Source organism: Symsagittifera roscoffensis, chromosome 2 (assembly GCF_963678635.1).
Source record: "Symsagittifera roscoffensis chromosome 2, txSymRosc1.1, whole genome shotgun sequence".
NCBI lineage: Eukaryota > Metazoa > Xenacoelomorpha > Acoela > Convolutidae > Symsagittifera > Symsagittifera roscoffensis.
The window spans coordinates 65,889,075-65,914,208 of NC_087063.1; the positions used below are offsets into that span (position 1 = coordinate 65,889,075).

Here is a 25,134-nt window from a genome sequence, read left to right on the forward strand (position 1 = left end):
TATAGTTATAGATATGCCTGGAGTTTAATATTTTTCGTCTAGTTGGTTTGTGTTAAAGTTATAGAAGGTGACGGATTGGATGAATCCTATTGGCTAATTTTGAACTAGAATTGTTGCGTGTTTGTCAGCATGTTATCTCGAAAATTGAAAGTGTAAAATGTTTCAGAGGTGCAAAGATTATTAAATGTATAATTAAGGTTGTTTTTGAAATTCAACTTTCTTTAATATTTTAGATTGTGGGATGAATACTTTATAATTTTTACGTGGTTGATTTCTAAGTCGTGAAGACTCTCTATGTTCTGATTTGTCGATTTGTTCTTGGGGTATTATTTGTTCTGTCATTTTTCTATTTTTTCTTTCTTTTTGAGATGTATTTTGATCGAGATTTTTTGTATTGTTTTTTGTGGTTTTTGATTTTGTATTTTGATTTCCGAGGTGAATATCATTTTGTTCCTTTGTTGTATTTTCCGTATGTGGGTCATTTTGAATAACTTGTAAACCTGTAAAAGAATATAATTGAGTTAGTTCGCGGAGTGCGTATTCTTTTGGATAATAAGGTAATAGGTTATTTCGGTGTTGAACGATTTCTTTTTTGTCTGAGTCGGTGATTTTATATGTGACGTCAGTGGGTTTTGCAATTATTTGGTATGGTCCTTTACGAAGGGGTTGTAATTTTTTTGAAATTCCTTTTTGAGTATTAAAATTGGGTATTAAAACAAATGTTCCAATTTTTAAATCGGAGGCTGGTGTAAAGCGTGAATTTATTTGTTCATTAATATTTTGCCTTTGTAACAACTTTTTTGTTACTTTTTGGTAAATTTCATTGTGTTTTCTATCTCTGTTTAAAATCCATTCGGTGTGTGTACCGGAGGCTAGTTTAAGAATTTGTGGGTGATGAAAATGATCTTCATCGTGTGTATGTAATGGTAGGTTATAGCAAATTGAGTCTTTATTTGGTTGACAATAACCTTGTGCGTTTTTATGAGAGTTTGCTGTAAACATTATTGGTTTGCGTGGCTTTTGGTTAAAAACCATTTCATATGGTGACATTCCTAAAGTTGTCGTGATTTGTGAATTATATGCTAAGGGAAATAGTTTTACATCTGCTGACCATTCGGTATATCTTGTATCATTGCCATTGATGATACATCTGAGATATTCTTGTAATGAACGGTTCATACCTTCGACTAAGCCGTTTGTCCAAGGTGCGTGAGATGTACGTGGTTTGTGTTTAATGTTATATAAATGACATAGTGTGATGATTTCATTATTTATGAATTCTGTACCGTTGTCTGTAACTAAAATTTCTGGTAGTCCGAATTTTGCTATCCAGTGTTCATAGAGTGTTGTGTAAGCGTAATAAGCGTTACAATGTGGTACTGGGTTAAGTGCTACATAATGTGTAAATGCGTCAACAATTACCATAATGTAGGAGTTTCCTTCGGATGAGGGTGAAATTGGTCCTTTGGTATCAAATGAGATACGATGATTAAAGTACAAACTTTGTCCTTTAAAATCTTGTTTTTGTGCTATTTGCTTTTGATTTGGGTAAGGTTTATTCAGTTGACATACTATACAGTCATTGCATAGTACTTTTATCCAAATTGGTGCATTTGGGAAATAAACGTTTTGTATAAAATTTGAATATGTTTTCTCTGATCCAGAGTGTCCTTTAATATTTTGTGTATGTGAAATATTAAAAGCTATAAGAATCATACTTAAAGGGAGACAGGGAACTGTAGATTCATTTAGTTTGTATTCTAGAAGGTCTGTGTTTTCGTTGATTGTTGTATTATTGAATTTTCGAAAATATCGGAGGAGCGTTTTGTTTCCTAGAATAGTTGAATCTGCTTTGATAGGTTTAGTTTTATATTTGTGCCATGATTTCAGTTGTCGAATTACTGGGTCAAGGTTTTGATATTGTTTCAGTGTTGAAATTGTAATTGTTTCTGTTGGGGGGAGAAAAATGTTTTCAATTTCTAATTTAGATAAGGGTATTGTGTCAAGTGGGTCATGGAGGTCAAAAACTTGATGATTTATTGTGTATTTTGAATCGTTTGTTTGTGGTCCTGATAAGTTTATTTTATCAGTTAAATTTTCTTTTTCAATTAGTGGAAAACGGTCTTTTTTATGCGAGTGTGGTTTTATTCTTTTTTGTTGGGTGTTATTTTTTATCCATTGTGAATATGGGATTGGTTTAAAAGTTGATGTTCCAAGTAGATCAACTTCATAGTGATTATTTTGACAATCTAAATAAAGTGGGAAATGTTGTAAATTATTTATTTGTGATTGTTCAACGTCAGTTTTTACTGCATATTTGCATTCCAATCGGGGTGATGTTTCATTTTCTGCCAGGTAGAATTTTATGTTTTTGGGTATTTCGACTGTGGTTTTACGTGTAAGTAATTCAGGTGGCGTATTTCGACTTAAGGTGTCTGGTAGTGCAAGATTTTTTCCTGCGGTCCAAACTATATGTAAGTTTGGGAATTTCATTAAAATGAGTTGAAATCTATAAACTCGGTGGTTTGGATTAGACTTTTGTGTAAAAAGAAAGATGATTGGTTTATGGTCTGTGAATAGAACTGTGGGATGTTTTGATCCAAGTATCAGAAATTCATATTCTGTTAGTGTATATATTATGGCTGTACATTCTCTCATTAGAGTTGAGAGTCGTAGCTCTGCTTGAGTGAATAATCGAGAATTTGCTGATATGAGGTTCATTTTATTTGTACTATTATGTGATTGTAATAATGCTGCGCCGATGCCAAAGTTCGAAGCATCGCACATTGCATAAAATGGTTGATTTGAGTCTGGAATTGTGTTTGAAATTTGTTCAGTTAGAAGTTTTTTGATTTCTTCAAATTGTGCTTGATGTTCTGTATTCCATTCAAAATTATTTTGTTGTCTAAGTATGTTATAGAATGGTCGTAGATATAATTGCATTTTATAAACATATTTGCTTAAAAAGTTTAACATTCCAAGGAATTCTTGGATTTTCTTTTTAATTGTTGGTGGTTTGAGTTTTTGAATAGCGTCTATACGTGATTTCAATGGAGTGATTGTATTTCTTTCTATATTATGTCCTAAGAATTTAACTCTTGTCAAAAAGAAGTGTGATTTATCGGGGGCGGCCTTCAGATTTTCGTTCTGAAGTATTTGGTGGTATTGTTCTAAAACATTGAACATTTCCTCTTTTGTCTGTGATTGCATAAAAACATCGTCTAAATAGGTGATTGCGTTTTTCTTGAGTATTAATGGTCGAAAAATTTTGCTCATAAAAGCTGAAAATGCTGCTGGTCCTATGGATATTCCATAGAATAAGCGGTTGAATTCGTATTGTTGGTTTCCAATAACAAATTGTGTTAAGCGTCGTGATTGTTCATCTAATGGCATTTGATTGTATGCACTATTCATATCCGCGGTTGTAAAATATTTTCCGTTTATTTTTGTTAAAATAACTTGTATTGGTTCAATAGGCCAATTACACTTTGATTCATCTATGAGTGAGTTGAGGTATCTAGCATCGAGAACAATTTTTAATGATTCTCCTTTGGCTAGAATGATAACAGGGTTGATAAATGTGTTGCCTTTTGGTTGTTCTTCTTTGTTTACTGGTGATATAATGTTGTATTGTTCTAAAATGTCGAGTAATCTGTTTACTTTATCGTGTAAGTGAATTGGTACTTTACTTGCTCTTTGTTTTTTGAAAACTGCGTCTGGTTTTAATGGGAGATGTAGTGATGAGCTGATTTTGCCAACATCAAATTTGGATGTTGCATAGACTGATGAATATTTAATTAGCTGTTTTGCTAGTTTTTCAAATTCGTCTTGTGTTATTTGTGAATGTTGGAAATTAAACATTGTTAAAAATTTCTGTTGACTCTCTGTGTAGTTACTTATGTTGAATGTAGGTTTGAAATATGGGGTTTTTGTGAAATAATCCGTATTTCTGTTTTCGTTACTTATTATACTATTTATAGATAATTCTTCAATAAGAATTGTGGATTGGCAAATATCTAGTAATTGGAGTATATTATTTACACGATATGCTTTTTCGTGTATTGGTGATATTGTAGCGTTGGTTTCGCAATAGCCTAAAAGTCCTAAAGGTAATGTTACCTGGTAAGGTGTATTGTTGTATACATGTAAGGAAATAATATCTGAATTCGAGTTTTTCAAATATTTTATTGATGAGATTGTGATTTTGAAAAATTTATGAATAGGTTTGAATTCAAAATCTGACATATAAAATTTTTGTTTGTTTTGTTTTTTTATCATATTGGTGAACTTGCTTTATTGAAAAATTATATATGTTTCCTGATAGTGGTTTCAGGTGTTTTCTTTGTTGGTTATATATTGGATAAAATTTTGAAAAGAATGGTGGTTGTTTGTTTAATCTTTGAAAAAATGTTAGGGATGTGTCTTTTGCTTTTGTGTATTTATCTTTGATTAGTATTTTACTGTTTAATATGTTGATTGTTGGTATATATTTAGAGATAAATGGTATTCCAATGATATTGTGTTTAATATCAGTGATATGGAATATTTGTTTAAATGGTTTAGTTAAAATTTTATTTTGCTCCATTGTTCTTGTGGGGAGAAGAAATAATTGAATTTTTCCATAGTTTACCAATGTTGATCCTTGTGCTGTTGCTAGTTTACTGGAGGTTTCAAGAGGTGTTAGCTTTGGGTGTAAGGTTTTTATTTCATTCCATGTGGGAATGTTTATTATATTTGATTCTGCTCCTGAATCAATTAGAAAATCAATTTCAAGATCTGGTGGTTGAAATTCTTTGCTTCTTGGACTTTCTAAAAGAAATGGTATTGTCCAAATTTTTTCTCTGGGTTGTTCTTTTTGTATGTTTTGATAGATGTGATTTGTATTCAAGCATTTTGTTTTGTCATTCTCATTGGGTTGATTTGTAGTGTTAATTTCATTAGTTTTTTGCGTCGTCGGTGTGGAATGGACGGGTTCAATATAATAATTGTGAAGGAGTTCTGATTGATTCTCATATATGTGTGATGAAAAAGGTTGTTCATATATAACAGATTCATAGTCATTTTCGACTTTTATCATATTGATGGAGAGAGTGTTTTCTGCATCGCTTTCTGAATCTGATGATCCACAGTTTATTTGCTTGAGTTGTAACGTATCAGTTACTGTGTCATCAATACCTGGAGGGTTTGATGTTGTTTCTGGATTAGATTGTACTTGATTAATATGTCTTTGATGTTTAGGTGTACTACTTCTGTGGCGATTATTAGAATTATTATAGTTATTATTATTCCGGTGTGGTGATTGGGAATAATTTCTATAACGATTATTATAACTTGAGTGTCGATTTTGTGAATTATTTCGCGATCTATTTTGGTGATTATTGTTTGGTCTGTTATAGTTCGATCTATTATATGAATTATTCCTTGATTGATTGTTCGGGTAATTCTGGTTTCGGTTGTTTGAATAACTTCTATTCCGATTATTGGAGTAGTTTCTATTCCTATTGTATGATGAATTTCGTGATTGATTGTTTGGGTAGTAATTATTTCTGGATTGGGAATTAGATCTAGAAACAAATCGTTGTGTATTTGAATTTGATCTGGAATAGTTATTTCGACTATTTGGTCTATTGTAGTGATTTTGTGATGAATTTTGCGTGTTTCTTCGTTCTGGTGATCTTCCTCTATAACTTGAGTTATATGGTGATTGATTTCTTGTATAATTTGTATTGTTCGGGAGTGGTTTTCCTGAACTGTTGTTGCTGTAGACTGTTTTGTTCGGTAGATTTTGATCTTTTATCATGTATTGGTAGAATGATTTATTTGGTTCTTTATATTTTTGAGGTTTATTTTGATTGTCTTGCTGTTTTTGTCTACATTCAGAAATACTATGTCCGTATCGTCGGCAATAATTACACCATTTTTTGAAAGATGGTTTGCCTTTAAAGTTTGGGTGTTTTTCGTAAATATTGAGTATTTCAGTGATTTTTTCAACGAGGTCTGTATCTGATTCCTGTATATTGATTATATTTGTGGAAGCTGTTTCAATTCTGTTAACGTATTGTAATTTCAGATTTTCTGTTTCTTCGAGTTTCATTGTGATTTCTGCTTGTTCTAGTTTGTCTACTAGTTTTCGAAAATCTAAATCGGGTTCTCGAATTGAAGAAGGATGGGATGCTCTCTTTTTTATTGCTATTTTTCTTAATTGCGGTGTTAATGTCATCATTAAGATTTCTGTCATCTTTGTGTTTTTATAGTCGTGTGTATTTAATGAATATGCTTTTCGAACTAGTGTTTCGATGCGTACTGCTAATTGCTTGATGGTTTCATTTGGTAATCTGCGAATTTCATTACATAAAACTCTTTGTTGTTGTTTGTTTCTTTCGGAGTCAAACATTTTTGAAAATTCTTGTGTAAACCTTTTCCAATTTGATTTTATTTCTATAGGCAATACTGAAAACCATTTTTGGGCTGCGCCATCTAGAGTTGTTTGTATTAACGCTGTGCGTCGATGTATCCAGTTTTGATGTAGTGGCGTATTAATTGGTTCAGGTCCTATATTTAAAATCAAATTTGCTGTGACTGCATTTAAATAGTCTTCTACAGAATATTCAGGGTCTGTTCCTGTGAATACCATTAAAGGTTTATTTGATGTTATTGATGATCCACCCATAAGGTATGGATTCATCGTCATTTGTAATGATTCTGCTGCATTTGGCATTTGAGAAAAATTTGAAAGTTGATTTCTTGTTATTTCGTGTTGTTGAAGATAATATGGGAGTGGTATTTCATTTTGCATTTGTGCTGGTTGGTACGAGTTTGCAATCATTGGGTTTTGTTGCTGAATTGGTTGAAAAGATTGTGTATTAATTGGGTTTTGTTGCTGAATTGGTTGTTGATTTTGTGTATCTATCGGTTGTGGAGAAAAAATTCTATGATTTGTATGTGGTTTCTGTACTCCTTGTCCACGATATTCTTGATTATATGGTGCAAATATATCTGGTTGTAAAAAATCATCATCTGAGGATAAGTAATCCATTTGATAAGATGTTTGTTTTTTATTTTTATTTTGTTGAAAAAATGGATAGTTTTCACTACGATCCTGTGGAGGATGTAAATTTGTTTGGAAATTTACTGAATTAGGTGGTGCCATTGGGTTATCCCAGTTTCGAGATCTTGTATAATTACTAAAATTTTTTCGTGGTTGATAATTTGTTTTTGATGGATGTGTGTAATTATAATTATGGTCTGCAAAGTTGTTTCTAGTGAACGTTTTGCGTGTTTTTGGCGGTATTGTCATGGGTCTGTATGTTTGGTAATCCATGTGTGAATATTTTGGGGCCACCGAAGGTTTAACGGTTGATTGTAATGTTACCTGTGTTTGTGAAGGATTTGTATTTCTTGGTGTTGTTAAGTTTGGACGTATTGGTGAAATACTTTGTTGTGTAGTTGTTGTGTGTACGATTTCTTCATTTATGAAGTGTGATGGTGTCTGGATATCTTGTTGAGTAAGGTTCCTAGTTCCATTGAGGTTCTCATTGTGTATGACTGTAGAGTTTAAACTATTATTTTGCATATCGGGTAAAAATGTATTATAGTTTATTGGTGTTGCATCAATGGTTAATGGTATTACTCGTACATAATCTCTTACATAAGATATCGTACTTATTGCTTGACTTGAGATTGATTGTGGGAAGTTTATGGATGCGGGATGAGACCATTCGGGGTCCCAAACATAGTCTGATTGTTCTGTGATGGCAGTATCATCATTTGAGTTTTGGGGTCTAAAATTTTTTCTTGCTTGTGAAATTAAATCAATATTATGTGTGAAATAATCTATTATGAACCATGCCAAGATTTTTTGTAAGTCGTGTTTTGTATGTTGTGAAACTTCATCTTTCGTGAAATTTTCTTTAATTATATTTAGAAAACTAGAGAGTAGTGTGATTTCATGTCGTACTCTTATATGTTTAGATGTTTCTGTCGGTGAGACATTTGTGATTGGGATTTCGTTTTCTAATATCGAGATATAACTATATATTATTGCAAAAACTTCATTGGTGAATATGGAGTTTGCTCTTTGTGAGTTATGATATTGTATGCTTTTTATATATTCTGAGAATACTTTTGAGAATTCTAAATCAAGGTCGTCTGTTTGAATTACATATTTGCTGTGATTCTGGTTTGGTGAGTTGAATTCTATGGAGTAGATTCCGTATTGTTGTGTTAAGTTACATATATCTTTCAAATAGTGATCGATAATTTGTCTTTTGATTTTTACATCTGGGAACTCTGTTTTACATGGACTGATTCCGGGTTCAAACAAATTTAAGAGTAAATTTTTGCAAAATATATGCTGTCCTCTATCAGTGGTTGCATCTACGATAAAGGGGAAGATATCATCATCATCTGGACTTTCTTCACCTGGGGTGTGCGTTGAGCTCATTTTTTCGTTCGATGACTGTTAATATGTAATTATCAATGTGTCTAATTGGTTGATTCCAATTGTATAAATGTACTGGTTTATGTTTATACTGCTTTTTTATTCTTCTTTTTCCTCTTTTTGATGAATTTGAAGTTGTTTCTGGGTCAGAGAAATATAATTGATCGTGAATTGGGCAATTTTTATCTATTGATTCTTTTAGTTTATAAAGTTCGTCTAAACTGTTGGTTTCTGATTCTGAAAATGCGTTTCGATTTTTTGAAAATCTTTTTCGTGTTATTTGTCTTTGTTTAGTTATTATTTTTCTCTTTAATGTTTGTCGTTTTGTTCTAATGTATCCAACTGTTTGTGTATGAGGTGTGATTACAAGGTCGTATTTTTTATTATCTATTTCACAATTGTGTAAAACGATTGTTTGTTTATTTCCTAGGTTTTTAAATGACATAAGGTTTAGGATGACGGATGCAAAAGGTTGTTAAATGATTTCTATTTGCTTAAACTGTTAGTCCTTACGATTTTTTGGTTAGCCTAACCTGGGTCTATTTGTTCAGGGTTGGGGAGAAAAGTATATCAATTCCGGAGAATGATTTTATACTTTCTCGTGGCTAGTATAAGCTAAGGTGTTAACTTACTTAATCTTACTTAAGGGTAGTGATTGTGTTCAGGGTTGGAGAATAGTAAATCGATCCACAAGGTTCAGGTATAATTAGAACGCGAGTAGTTCGTTAGATACTATTTTAAACTTACTAAGTCTAAGATTTATCCTGGGTCTGGTAAGAGGGGGGATCAAGTGAAGGATGAATAACCGAAGTTCTTCACTGTTTATCCTAATTTGAATGATTAGTTTTGTTCAAAAATTTCTATTAGTCCTGGGTTTTTAGAAAGGGTTGGATAGTGAATCGACGTTTGAGGTCGTTAGACACTAGTTAAGTGGGTGGGGGAGAACAAAGTTGTTCTTTTTGATCCAAGGATAGGCCTTGATGATCAAGTTTTAAATTTAATTAAATAGAAAATGATTTAAGATCCAAGGATAAGCCTTGATGATCTAATTTTAAAATTAAGTGAATTTAAGTTTAAAATGTTTTAAATTTGTGTAAAGAAAAGATTTAGTATTTTTATGATATTAGTGAGCTTATGAATGCTGTTATGTTTAGGTGATGAAGCTGGAACAACAGGATGATTTATAATTACTAACCATTTATTGTCATGCTACTAATTTTTATTTTAATTTTTCAATAAATCTTTTCAAACATGTTTTGTATATTACTGCAGAATTTAGGAAAACGATCTGAGATCTTTTTATCAATCGTTATTGTATATTAATAATTTTGTTTAGCGCCTGAAATGATTTTGAAGATTGACTTCAAAATTTTATGTTTGCAAATGAAAATCTAAATTCATTGCTATTAGTATTCTAAATACAAAAGTTTGTTCTGGCTTTTGCCGAACTATCATATAACTATATGGTAAGTTTCTGCTTTGTCGTATGTCGTCTCTGGTTCGAGGTCTTCTTCCAATTCCGGGTAGTTCTGTTATCGTTCGGAATATTGGCTCTGATCTATTGAGTCGTAGAGACATTTCGATTAAATTATTGTCGTATAACATTTTGTAAATGTTTTGTCTAAATTCTAATCTATTATTGGTTAATTCTAAGCTATTAAGGTCTTGTTCGAGACTTATGGTCGCACCAGATGACTTAGGACCGATGGGTATAACTCATAGAGTAATTTCGGATAGGGTACACCGTCTGCTCGTCACGCTATCTTATTTTCGGCCGGATAGATTCGTGCAACTTCTTAGTCTAATACCGATCCTAATCTTACTCTTATACTATCTAGTCTCAGGTTGTTTAACTAGTCTCTGCTAGGCTCAATAGATCTAGGGTATACTGGTTTATTGCGGCTGCTGAAGTACTCGGGAGAGTTCAACTAATTTCTAAGTTAAATTCAAATCTCTCTGGTGCTGAAATTACAAGTAATTCCAGCACTTACAAATAAGTGGGTTGTTAGTTGTATGGATCATGATTGGTTAATATTAAATACTTTACAGTGGTAAAATATCTAATTTATCCAATCATAAAATGTAGTTTAGATCAGGTTCCAAAATTCTTGAAAAGCAATGATTTAAGCTTCTTTTCAGCTTCTTTTAACCTTCTTTTCAGCTGCTTTTAACCTCCTCTGTTTAAGCTTCTTTTAAAGCTCTATTGCTTTTTCTGCAAGACTAAATGATGCAAGGACAGACAGTTTCACGACATTAGACTCCAATAATATATGGGGCAAAGTTTTTTTTAAAAGTTTGGTTTTTAAGATTTGCCTTTTTCTTTTTATACTATTTTGCCAGAGGATGACAGCTTTTCCAAAGGTATTAACAATAAGTTCGCGAAGCTCGCGATAGGGTTCTACATAATAGAGTACTTCTAAATCATATCAAAATTTTTTTTGTTCTGGTACCTCTTGTATCGAGACATGGGACCCGGTGTCTGTGGGGGTCCCTTCGGATCAAACACCCAGAATTTATGCTGTTTCTCGTTGTCATCTTTGTATGTCCCGCTTTGGAAACACTGCTCTTTATCGAGGACAAATGTCTACAAAAGTGCAATACATTTTGAAAGAAAAAACTTCGTTGCTGGAAGAGTCGCTATAAAAACTTGCCCTAACTTGAGCTTTCTACAGTTTTGGATGAATGTTATGTTTTTGCAGTCACAAGAGAAGGAACTTGCAAATTTATGTTTCAAACAATGAACGAACGTAATACTATTTACGTTTCTGCCTTTTTCTCCGAAACTATTTACGGAAAGGGTGACATATGATTAACGAAGATATTTAAAAGGTTCCGTTCGAATCAGAACGTGAAGTTGTTTTGAGGCGTTTGAAGGTTCTTCGTTTTAGTTGAAGGTTTCTATCAGCTATTGAAAAATTCCCGTAAACAGAAAAATAAGATGAATTTTGGCACTCAAAATTACTGTTCGAAAACTTTAACATTGTGGTTACCCCTTATGTTCTTGCTTCAAATATGCAGGTGTAGTATTGCATAACTACCAGTCACTCAAAAACTGTCATTTTTCTGAAAAAGGTTTCTCTTTGACAAAAACCAACTTGATAGTTTACATTTGTCTAGTTTTAGCATCCAAATTGAAAAATTTGAATTTTGAAACCTTTTCGTCTGAATTTTCATTATACACACAGAATTACTCCAGTGCATTGATCTGGAAAACAAATCAGGCGAGCTGAAAATTACTAACAACGATTGTTCTGCCATTCAGGAAATTAATCTCTATGTGCTTAATAAAGTCATCCCTTGTAAGACCAGCCCAGAAAAAATCATACGCAACCGATTGTCGTGTTACCGTCTACCAGCGCTCCTACAGAATGTATGTGGAAGCAGATATGTGTAAAGTCAAAACTTTGCTAATGCAATATAATTGTAGCATGTCTTCATTCCCCAATTGTCCATATTATGGTTATTATGACATATGGTTATTATACCACCACAATTTTGCACAAAAGCAGCAAAAATTAACCTAGTATCAGGGGATGAAGATGATTACAGTCTTAGTTAAATATAAAATGAATGAAACTAATTGCAGCACAAGAATGGAGGAATATCATTGAATAGCTAATTTTTTTCAAAAAGTTCAAAAGGTATTTCTCAACGCAAATTTACTGCATTTCTACGTTGAATTTAACTCAAGCTAAAACATTTGATCGACAAAAAATTCTCTCAATTTCTCTTCAAAGGTGTTTTTCTCTGCAACAATGAGCTCTTCTGCAATTGAATTTTATTCATTGCAGATACTGACAGTTAGTTAAGATGCAACTGTCCGAAAGGAAAAAATCGTTGTAAATTTAAAAAAATGCATAACTGAAATTGCACACGATGTTGGAGAAATTGATTGAAATATCTGCTTTTATAATTGATTAGCATACTAATTTTTTTTCATGTTGTACTAAAAGTACTGAGAAGCGTTTCAGTTTCAAATTTGAACAAAGTGGCTAGGAAGGAGAGCAAATCCTAACCGAGTTTTTCTAAAGGACGGCCAGGAACCCTAGTCCTTCCAAGCGTCTCATCATAAAACACTTGCATCTGGACTGAATTCGCTGGCGAGAGCTGTGATAATAATTTTTCGAGGCACAGCAAGGCTGCTTGTTGTCGCAACTTTTCACCAAAATAAGTGTCAGAAAATTTCAAAATATAATCGGTGTTTTAATCAAATTGGAAGCAAAAATCAAAAACGTTTTTTTTATGTATTTGAAATTTAAGAGCTCATAAGAGCTGATTGGCAGTGTTGTAGATTTTGACCAGATCATGCAATTTTAGTTTGATTTGTTCGTACATTGTTCGGCGTAGACTTTTTCGCCCGGCGTGCGTACAGATTTGCTTAGTATGAATGCTTTAAGGATAGTGATATCAGGCCACGTCAGATCATATGCTATTCGGCCGGCATATCGATAAATCTGTATACGTTTAGTTTGAATTAGTATGCTCCATTAGCGAGCCCTCCCACTATATCAAAGTTGAAATGTCGTTCAATCACATGGTTTAAAGGTATCTGACTGTAGGTTCACTTGACGAAAAAGAGCAACACGATGGAAAAAACAGACGACTCTTATGTTGATAATGAATTGGTGACACGTATGTGATAACGATTGGTGACGAGTAATCGATATGGAAACGAACTTACTTTTTAGTATCTCCTTTGCTAATTTTTTTTTTGTTCTTATTCGTATGGTTTTGTAAATGGATCGGGTTTTCTTCGGTTTTTTAGATGTACCGCTGTAAAATTGCAGTTCAACCTAAGAGTTCAAATTGAACGAGTTTGACACTCCCTGTTTTGTGAACAAAATCGGAATGTTTCTAGCAATTCTAATTTTATCCTTCTAGTTGGGGTAACTATATGATTTCTGGGAAAAATCAACCGTAGCTGATTCCCGCTTCATGGTAATGTCCGAAGAAAACTAGATGAAAGGATTTTGGATGTTTGGGTGTGTATCGAGTTGAAACTTAAATTACAAAATTGAAGTGTAAAAATTCACCTTCTGGATTCCCCAGTTGCAAAGTGTTCCACTCTGAAGGCCTTCTCTGGTCGCCTCATGCAAGTAAAACTGAGTACGGTTCTTGGTTTTGACTGGATCGAAAACCATGTTTCATAATCAAGTTTTATTATCTATGATTGTGTCTCGAAAACCATCAAAATAAGCACACAATCTGTTAACTATCAAAATGATCACGTAATGACTATATAACGTGCTGTTTTACAGTTTTGAAGAAACTTGAACATTTGTTGTAAAAGCAGCAATGCGTTAATTTTTTGTTCATTTTAAAAAAAAACTTTATTCGTTTTACCGAAGAATTTCGACCGAACCTTTAGGCGCCTGAAGTGGACAACTACAAGTCATGAAAGGACCACTTTAAGCTGATAAATTTTGATAGAAAGAAGTTGAAGTGTGCCACTACCCCGTATCAATTGACTCATGAAGCTTAACTAAAGAGGCCTCTTTTTACCGCCAATTGAAAATCCAAGTGTTTCAAAGTTCTTAAAGATCTCGTACAATGCGCCTGGAAAGATGGCTACATAGTCATCAGCAAATGACTTTAGCAGCACCAAAAACTATATCTGCCACTTTCATTCATGAGCACCCACTCATATTCGGTGGCTAAAACTTTGGCAACAAACAAGTTTATTTAGAAAAAGACTTCTAGACACAGTACCAGTAGCAATAATTTGTTAAAATAGCAATCATAAACATGTTGAACAGATACTGTTTCTTTTATATCTGTAAAATAATTACCGAATGTTTGGATTACTGTAGTCTTCGCAAATAAAATCAATTTTTTTTTCTTAAAATTAATTTTTTTCTTAAAATCATTCATTTTTTGTTGTTTTGCAAGAAGTGGGATAACAAACAGCAAAAAGCTTCATGTCAGAATGGAAATTTAGTGCAGTGCGGGGGTGTCATTTGTGTATATAAAAATAAGCTCAAAACACTTTATTTTTTGTATACTCAATCAAAATCGAAATAGCTTAATTATAATCTCTGATCCGTTTTCTTGGAATCAACTAACCTGATTTCGCGAGAAAACTGGATTTATTCTGAATTGTTTTTAGCTACAACAATTGATTGTATCAGGTTAAAACTCAGAATGCTCCGACTACCCTTTATTTTATCTGATATGTTTCTGAAGATTGAATGACATCCTATCCCATTCCAATCAACACTGTGCCAACCTAAAGTCTTCTATCATACCCTGTGCTCTAATTTATCCTATGTAAGTCTATCTATACCATTCTACCCTATACCAAAATCCACAGCAGAAACTTTCCGAACAGATCAAAGAACCATTAACTTAAACGTGAACAAAATGCCGCACACGAACAGAAACTCAAAGCAACGTAAAACTCGCTTGTTCAGAATAGAACTGAGTTCAAAGCAGAAAGGAACCAGAAACTTAATGTTTTTTTTATATAGAAATGCGTTGCGGCTGAGTTTTAAGCGAAGGAAAGTCAATTTAGGTCAGGGGATAATGCATATGCTTCAATATGTAAGGTCCAAATGATCAGATCATCGCGAAGTCAAATGTACTAATTGGAATTCGTTCGCTTTTTCTTTGTGTGCTCTTTTTTTGCCTTCAGTGCATATATAGACGGATTAATATCCAGCGAATTGAACGATGACGGTGTAAAATTGATAAAATTGTATGGAGCAACCCCGGGGCAACCTCTAGATTGATGTATATTCAGATTCTGGATACTGTCGTTATGACCAAAAGTCAACACTTTTTCTAAGAGTTCAATGCCGCTTTCGTTTTCTTCAGATGTCTTTCGACAATTGGAAGCACCGTGGAGCTCTCATTTAACTGCTGTGAAAATAGGGCACGATTAATTGCCAACCGACAAGGAAGAGCGAACTGAACGGCTTTTTCTTCTCACACAGACTGCAGGACAGGTGCTCTCTAAAATTTTGAGTCATGTTTCCTTTTCCGCGCGATCAGAAGCTTTGCATCAGAACGAATAGAAAATACTTCGTGTTCAATTCTAGAGAAAAAAAAATGTTTAGCTCTGGACACCGCCGTCGTTTTGCGTTTATGGGACCTACACCTCAAACACTTCCAATTAATTTCCCAATTTGATATTTCTTGCTAAATTCGTGGCCATCGAATCCAAGGTTGTACGTACTCTGTTGGTATGGATCCCAAGAAGTTTGACTCAATTTGAAAATGTTACTTCAATTGAACTTTATATAATGAGTTAGTATTTGTTTCAATTTTGCGTGTGATGCTGAAAACTGGATACTAAAATCTGTTATTTGAGACTATTTCAGAATTTCAAGTTTAAATTGCAATTGAGTTTTTTTGCAAATTTTTAACGACTCAAAATTTCTCACTTGATATTTGTTATTGTCGAAAAAAGTATTTTTTTTTCACTATTTTCTTCTCACAAAAGTTTATTCGATATGGGTTAAGGGCAGTTGGAACATTCTTTTAGTTTTCATCTTCAATAAAGACACTTACGAATGTGTTTGTATTTTTTTGTCTTTGAGAAAAATAAAAACAACAAGAAAATTAATCTAGTGTTTCATTATTTGAGCACTCTTTTAAGAAACAAAAATGGGAAACTGAATTAGGAGACAAAAAATATAAGAACCTCAATTGTGCTTCTCTTAATCATTGATTTTATTGTATGCAGTCACGTGAAGATTTCAACTCACATTTTTTTAACGAAAGTGGCTGGTTGAAGTAACGTAGCAATTATCACAAACAGCTAATTTCAACCATTTTGTAAAGATTTCTCAAACGGATTTAATATTGGCCTAAATATTAATAGCGCGTGAATTGTCTTATAATGGCCAAATTTTCAAATATACATCCCCATAACTTTATGAAAATTAGTAGAAGATCTTTTTAAACAGGAGCTCAGGGCATAAATACTTTTTAGATGGTATATAAAATTCCGCCAGAAATGGCTAGTTAAAAAGTCAGTCAGTCAAGTGTTCTTGAGTTTTACCCATGTTGAGCTCCACAAATGCAAGTCGCCTCGGTTAACCTCTATAGACCGAAAATGCTAATCATACAATTACATAACATAAGTCTCTGAAAAAATACTACTCACACAACTTTTATACATTTTGCTAAAACGGTGCCATCGAATTATCAGAGGTCTTGTTTCTTGTATTGGCTTATAATTCAGTGTATCGTACTAAAAATGAAAAACTTTTTGCCAAGAAATGCGAATTATAAAGTTTTCCATATATGGAGAATGTATGACTACTTTTGTTTGATGGCGACAAGAAAAAATTTTGCAAGCAATTACTAAGTTGCCTCCCATTTTTTTTTGTTTTTTTTAACCGCCTATCAATTTTTTTTAATCAATCAAAAATCCTACAGAAACATTCTTTTTTGCATGCAAAATTAATTTTTTTTGTGTGCATAACGTAGTTCTGGATGCATTAATGTTGAAGTTTTTTCCTTTTCGCTTAATAACTTTTTTCAAAAACGGTAAAAACTGCTATTTTGGAAGGCTTGATTATGTATGCCTACATCAATGTCTGAGAATTTAAAATTTCAAATTTCAAAAATAATCATTGTTGAAATTTTTTGCCAAATTTTATTTGTTTGTTATTTTTGTCATATTATTTGTGAAAAACAATTCTAAAACAACTCAGAGTTCGTTTTCTATGCATTGTAAATGCAAGATTGACCAAAATTTAGTGACTCCACAGCTTTGAATAAACCAAGGTCTTTGTCACTTGCGTTCGGTTACAAACACAATCCAAAACTTTCAGATATTAAATTTAGAAAAGAAATCAAATTTTTTAGTTTATGGAAACTACTTGTCATGCAAATTTCATATATGGAAAAATGCTTGTCATAAAGATTTCATAAATTTTTCCTACGCATAGAGTTCTATCGACTTGTATACTAAGAAATTTGTCATATATGGAAATATTATGATAATATGTTTTGGTCAACCCGGGCGTACAATGTCATATATGAGGCCTACGAAAAACTGCTTGTTATACAATTTCATTATAAGAAAACTGTTTGACTTGATGAAATTTTCACCAAACAGTTTTAGAGGGAGAGTTCAGCTTTGAGGCAAAAAGTAATTCTCATTTTAGTTGGAAAATCACTTCTATGCACAAAAAAAAGAAACGAAAAACACGCAAAAGAAACGAAAAACATGTGTGTTTTCTGTGAAGGCGAACTAATACTTTTTTTATTTTTTTTACATCAAGGTAAACTTAAAATTTGTTCAAACGAGTCCATGATTTCAAAACTTTCAAATTTTTGAAAAATAAAATGTTCTAACTAAACGCAAAAAATTACATTTTTTGTGGTACAATTTTTTGTGAAGTTCTATAATTTAATTTTATTCAAATCTTTAAATGCAGCTTATCTGTAGATTTTTTACTAAATCTTCGGTTGTTTTTTTAAAAAAAAACTTTGGTTCTTGATTTTAACACAAATACATAACGCCAAACTTAATTTTTAAAGAAATTTTGCAGCTAAGGATAAAAACTAATTATACAATTGCTTTAGTATGGAAAAATGGTAGTCGAGCACTTTCATGTAACAAGAAAATGCTAGCCATACACTTTCATTCAACGAAAAAAGGCTAGTTGTAGAGTTATCAGATATTTTTCAAGAGGTGGGAATTGCTTGCTCCACAAGTGTGAAAAAATATGACTACCAACTTTTTGTCAACCCAGGTAATCATAAACTGATATAACGAACATTTGTTATCGAAACTATTCACTGTAATTATACAAAACTTTTCGATTATACACACATGATGACCAAAAATGCTGATAAAACATTTTCCATGCAAATACATAAGAACAGTAAAAACTTAAGATCTATGATTAGTTCTTTGGATGAAATTTTATGCCCAGAAATGTTCCATAAATCGAAAAATCATTCTTGTTACTTTCATCATTTTCGGTGGTGCTTGTAGCAAAACACAAGTGACAAAGACTCTGGTTGTTCAAAAAACTCTTGAATTGCTCAGGCATTGAAGATCCTGAAAATCATATGCCTTGAGAACAACCTGGAATTTTTTAATAACATACCTACAACAAACAATATATCAAAAATACTAAATTTTATTTTCTTGGCCAACGTTTTTTCAATAACGCTATTTTTTCGTAATTAAAATTTTGAACCATGTTTTTTTATTACGGCATGTAAAGAATATATAACAAACACCGCCGGATTTAGGGGGCGGGGAACGTTTGGGCCTTTGTGCAATTTTGAGATATCCATTTTAAACTTACTGACCCTCAAAAAATTTTTAAAAGCTCCTTGGGCGCCAAAACATTCTAAACATGAAGGGGATGCGCTCGCCAAAACTTAAAAAAACTGCCTAAAAATGCCTTTTTAAAAAAAAAATTGGGCTGCCGCGCAGAACATTTGGTCAAAATATGGCTTTTATAGTAATTTGGTAGAGCTCAAAAAATCAAATTGGTCAATCTAAAATTTTTTTTTTTGAAAATCCGCCCCTCCCCTTGAGAAATTCCTGGATTCACCCCTGGCAACAAAAACATTAAAAAATTTGAGAGCTTTTCAAATAAATGGTCTAGAAAAACATATAAAATACGAATTTCATAAATTCAAGACTTAGTTATAAACGCAAAAAAAACAAGCTTTTTATTTAAAAAATATTGATATGGATTCAGTATTCGGGGTCTACGCTTCAAAATGGTGATAAAGTTTTTTGGACAGTATTGACAATTTTCTCTAAAATTGTTTGTGACCATAACAAATGCTAGTCATCTAATTTTTGTATGTAGAAACTGTATGCTTAGCATTTGTTTAACAAAAAGTTTTCCTAATTTTTATTGACATGCATCGATGTTCATGCCAAAACAGCAGAAGAAAAAATTCAGAAATCGGTTTCTGTGAATTTGAAAATATGCATGAATTTTGTTGGACTAGCATTTTTCCTGCCGAAACATAGAGATTAATTTCATAAGTTGTGGGTTAATAAACATTAAATCAAGCACTATATTTTGGCTCGGTTCGACCTATGATTTGATTGGCTCGACCTATGTTTCGGCTGTGTTCGAAATATGTTTCGACTGTGCTCGACTTATGTTTCGACTGTGCTCAAACTATACCTATATTTCGGCTGTTTATTTCGGATATGTCGACTGTGCTCGATCTATGTTTCGATTTACTCCACCGAAATTGAGTATGTTTCTATTGTGCTCGTCTTTTGTTTCGACTGTTTTCGGCCTATTTTTGGACTGTGCTCGACCTATATTTCAACTTTCTTGACCAAAATTGGGTAATTCTTGGTTGTGATCGACTTATTTTTTGCTTTTCTCGACCAAAATCGGGTAAGTTTCGACTCTTGAACTAACTTGAAATCCGATGCAAGAAGTCAGTGAATTGAAGTGCATGAAACAGGTTTTCTCGTAAAAAGGGAACTTCGAAACGTTCAAAGTACAGGTCAATTTCGGCATCAATTTCTGTTGCTCAGATAAGTTGAAGCCCGCGCGATCGAAAAAACTTCCTCGGTTTGACATTGAAGCCTGGTTCAACCAAACTTTCTAATACTAGAAAGAAACATGACGCCAAAAATTAGTCAACTACAAATTTTAGGAAGATTCATCATACTTTGAGAGCATACTTTTTACTTTACAACTTTTTTTACACCAGTTGCGAAAAAAAAATCAAGCCAATTGTTACAAAAAGTGGTTGAAGAACTATATCATGTTAACCAAAAAGCATTCTGCAACATCTATGGTGTTTCGACTCCAAAACATTACATTTAAAATGTTTTATTTCACTACGACCATATTCCAAGTTTTTTCAAATGAACTAAGTTTCTCAAGCTTCATTGGGCTGGAACTTTTTTATTCCAACTTTCGAATATTTGTGCTCAATTGGTTTTTTTCTTCGACTTAAGAATTCGGAGTTTTTTTTTGCCGGAAAGTATTGTTTTGTAGAGCTGAAGGTGGAAAAATGACCTACTTTTGTTTTTTGCAAAGTTATAAGTGTTAAAAGATTGCCAATATGGCCAATTTGAGGCAATTAACGCGCGATATATTTGGCGCGATTCATGTGCAAGCGGAGATTGAATCCGTCGTAGAAACCGTTCAAAAGTCTTTGAAGCCAGCTTTTTCTTATAATTTATACGTTACTAGGAGCTAATTCTGTTACCTTGTTTCTTTTACGTTATCTGGGGGGATGATTAAAAAAAGCCTCGAAAAACAGCAAAAATACTTTCTTTCTTCCTGTCGAAAAATTCATCATGTTTTTAAAAGTGAACACTGCTTCATAGAACTTAAAAGGCAGTCGGAACATTCAAGTCTTCGCCCTGATGCGAGCAGTGTCGTTGTTCCGACTTTCATAATGAAAGTAACGGAATACTTGTGCTATGATGGTTTTTTTCAGACAAAATTCGACTTTTTGAATCTTCAAAAGCTATTGTTGTCTTTAGCTTAAATTTAAAACACATTTTTAACCTATGGCCAATTTTTATAGAGTCATGGGGTTTACTCACTGCCACTTTGGCCAATTTGGAACAATTAACGCGCTCTATTTTGCGCTATTAACGCGTAAGCAGAGATATTTTTGTCTTAGAAATCGTTCCAAATTGGTTGAAGGAAGCTGATTTGCCAGAATTGATTTTTTACTAGGAGCAAAATCTATCACTATGTACATAATATGGCGTGTGGGGGATGATTTGGTAACTTCACAAATGATATAATTCCCAAATGTCATAAAAAATAAATTAATTCCCAAATGACAAAAACAATTTTAATAAATGTGTGTTTTTTTTGAGGCTTGAAAACTTAAGACCTTTCCAGACAGTTTTTACGCCTTATTTTGTTCATTTGTCAAAAAATTACTAATTACTTACATTACGAGGCCAAACTGTGCACTGGATAGGATCAGAATTTTGTGTCTGTATGTTCCTGGATTCCAGAGCCAAGTCTTTAAACATGTTAAAATTTTGTCTGAACGATCAAAGAAAATTAAACAACAAAAGAAAAACAAAGGGAGCGTCCTTGTTGCGGAATCCGCTTACAATGCACAAAATGCACAGTTTGACCTCGTAATGTAACAACAATTAATTTAAGCAACACTATCAGGTTCTTATAAAATTGAGCCAATTTGAAAAATTTAAAAAAGGACGGGTTTGCAATTTGTATTATGAGTGATAATTTATAAAAAAAAATCGAAATTGCAACCGAAAAATCATTCAATTTCACCCGGCCATATGCCCTACTATTACCACTATGAAGATCTCACTTTAAAAACAAAAGTTGTTTCGGAATTTTTCGAGACCCCACTCGAGTCAATTGCCCAAAGCTACAAAAAAATTCTAGTCGGAACCAGTGATACAAGTCTCTTCGCACTCAGAATTGTAAAATTGACTTTGTATCGCCAACGATACACATTGATGCCAAAGGGCCCTAAAAGTATCGAATCGTTAAGAATTCGATTTGAATGAGCAGAAACGCAGAACGGAAAAAAGTTTTATTAAAACTCGACAGAGAGTGGGGTATTGTCATATGTTCTGGCGATTGGCAATTGCGCTGTGGAAACGTAGAGATACTCTTTCTAATGAAACTTTTAAATCGTCCCCGAAATTTTTTTTTACCACTCTTACGGTATTTTTGGAGTATTTGAAAATTCAAAACTCTCTTGATATGGCGTTTGCTTCAAAATAAAACGACAGGACTGTATTGACGAACGCTACAAATTATATCAAGAAAACTTCAAAGAATGGACCTGTAATTTAAAATCGAAGGAATTATCTGCGACTTTGAGCTAGGATTCAAGGTGAGATACAAAGTTTCTGTAACTTCTAACCTCGACATCGTAATCTGTTTTTGAGACCACCATGGTACTTCCACCATAGGCGCTTCTGGGGTTGTCGGTGAAGCAGGCGCCGATGCGACGGGTGCCTGTCCATAGAGTTTACTAGGTAAAATCAATGGCCAGGCATTTTTCACTTCGCACAAACTTGACCGACAACCCTCAAAAACGTCTCATACATAAAATCTATGATGGTCTCAAAAACCATTTACGACCACTAGGAGCCGAGTTTCAGAAATATTCAGAGCCGGTCAGCAACAGAAACAGACTTTCCCAAAGTCAGAATTCGAGGATGTTATTTTTATTTTTCCAAAGCAATTTCGTCTAAACTAAATATTTGCGACTATTTACACCTGACAAAAATAATAGAAGACTAAACCAATTTATTCAAAAGTTCAGTAGAATTTCTACCAGTGTTCCGCCGAACATTTTACGAGCTACTTAAAGAAACATCAACAAGTTTATGATTTCACGATTTACAAATCTCATTGTCTTTTAAAACCAATTTCCACCAATTATCTACAATGTTCATGCCAGACAGAGCACTCTGAGAACAAAAATGCGTCTGAAAGCTACAACAATCGGCTGATTACACGAGTAGGTGTTCGTTAATTTATGGGTGTTCGTTAAAAATTTACAAAATGAAGAAAACTTGGCAAGAAGATCTTACAGGCGATTCCAATTGGGCTAAGCAACTGCGGGAATATTTTTGTGAGCCCTCTGAGAACAGAAATGCATGTAAAAGCTACAACAATCGGCTGATTACACGAGTAGTCGTCGACTTCGCCCAAATTTTTGGGTGTTCGTTAAAACTTTGTAAAATGAAGAAAACTTGGCAAGAAGATCTTACAGGCGATTCCAATCGGGCAACCAAGCTGATGTTATTGAACAAAAAATTTGGAGAAAATTGAACGCAATGATTTTCAATGTGAAACAGATTCGAAGCCCAATTGTTTGTTATTGACGAATATTGGGATAGTATTTCAGAAATCTGCCAAAACTTCAGAAAACTCCAGAAATCTACAAAATATAAAAATCTCTTCACTTTTTCTTTCTGTTGAATATTCCAGTAATATTATTTTTAAAGTTCATTTAAATCCTACTGCCACTTTTTGAAAATATGACTATTTATGATATTTGGGAAATCAACAAATTTTATTCCATTTAGGAATTTTTTTGAAGTTTGTGCCATTTGGGAGTTTTTTGAAATTTATGCCAGCTGGGAATTATGAATTTTTTATGCCATTTGAGAATTATGTCAAATTACTTTTATAAAAACAACTTTGAATCTTCCTCCATCAAAAAAACCAAACTAAATTTCATAACAGAATACGCGCCAATCAAAAAAAAAGGAATTTTTGCGCTGATTAATTATAGTAATTTGATAAAATCGGTAATTATCATGGCCTTATTTTACGACCGTTAGCATGGTTTTGTAACGATGCCCATAATTGTACGACCACAGCTCTAACTTCCCTAACAAACAAATTATTTTTATGAGTAGAGGCACTTGGCTATCGAATTCAATTACATTTAAAACCTGCAAGACATCTCGGGACTTTGTTTTAGATGCGGATTTCCATTAACAAACGCAGTTTGGCCTTGAGAGCGAATATCCCTGGTTTCCACAACTCTTCAGTGGAATTCGCAGTCGTTTTCCTCAATATGATCATTTGTCAGTTTTTCGGGAAGTCAATGTTAAAGTGCCGAATTCACGGGCGACGGGCAACTGTGAATTCTAGTGACAAAATGAAAAATTGTGAAACCCAGTGGAATTTTGTGAATTTCGATGCAACAGCAAAAACGCACTCAGAAAAAAGCATGCCGAACTGAATTAAAATGCCATTTTTTTACTGTCGAATAAAATGTGGGAATATTTATGCTTGGGGTGGTTTTCTTATCAACTTTTCAACAGAGCATTTTTGACGGTATTTTTATACCATCTAAAAGATATTGCTGTCTGAAACTCAAATTTAAAAAGATTTTTTACCTGTGATTTTTTCTTCACAAAGTTATAAATTTTAAAAATTGGGACTATTTTGACTGTTATAATTCAAATTGGGATGATTGCCTCGGTATAAATTTCGTTCTATTAAGGATGAAGCGGCAAACTAAACCATTCCGAGTTGAACTGAGTTAAGCAGTTTGCTTTTAATGATACATTACCAGACTCAAAGTATTTCACTTTACTTTTTACATAGCTTGTGGGGGATGAAATTAAGAACTAAAAGTTTTGAAAAAAAAACATTCAAAGTTTTCTCATTCGTCGATTACTTTTGCACGTGTTCAACGGCCCTGATGTAAGATTAGAGTAGTCTTGCTGTTCCGATTTTCGAAGAAAAAGCGGAGTATCTATGCTTGATGTGTTTTTGTTTTCAGTTCGAAGAAAATGGACTATTTATGCACGGTGTAGTTTTTTATTCCGTCAAATTTCGCCGATCGAAATAGTAGTTTTCAACTAAAGTGTTTTATACCCCATGAAGATATCGACTTCCTGGGTTCAAATTTAGAAAGATATTTTACCTCCAAATTTTTTGTTAAGTTCTGGGGGTTTTAATTGTTCTGGGGTAAATAATGCGCGCTATCAAGAGTTTAATCATAGTGGTGACAGAGTAACGCGAATTATCCCACTCAGCAAATGCGTTCCAAATTAAATTGAGGCTGGCTAATCGGTCGTATTAATTTCATACCCGCTTTCAATTTATATTTAAAAAAAAACAAAAATAAACTATTATAATCGATAAAAAATGGATTGTAATGTAATTGTTTTTGGAAGCAATACAACCCCAATATAATCGGTTATAATCGATTATAATCAATTTTTTATAATAACTTATATTCAAAAAATTTTATCAAAAAAAATCAAT

General features: G+C 33.0%; 2 protein-coding genes across 2 annotated transcripts in view; both read right to left on the bottom strand.

Moving 5' to 3' along the window:
- LOC134839066 (BTB/POZ domain-containing protein 16-like) overlaps positions 1-13,701 on the bottom strand; it is a 33,287-nt gene extending 19,586 nt beyond the window's left edge. The window contains exons 1-2 of the mRNA XM_063854477.1: positions 13,474-13,701; positions 10,891-11,024 (exon numbers count right to left, since the gene is read on the bottom strand). Of these exons, the coding sequence (XP_063710547.1) occupies positions 10,891-11,024; positions 13,474-13,581 (242 nt within the window). The 5' untranslated portion in view covers positions 13,582-13,701. The remainder of the gene's footprint in view (positions 1-10,890; positions 11,025-13,473) is intronic.
- The window catches only part of LOC134840167 (sodium-dependent neutral amino acid transporter B(0)AT3-like), a 337,316-nt gene that overhangs the window by 184,191 nt on the left and 127,991 nt on the right, over positions 1-25,134 (bottom strand). The window lies entirely within an intron of this gene.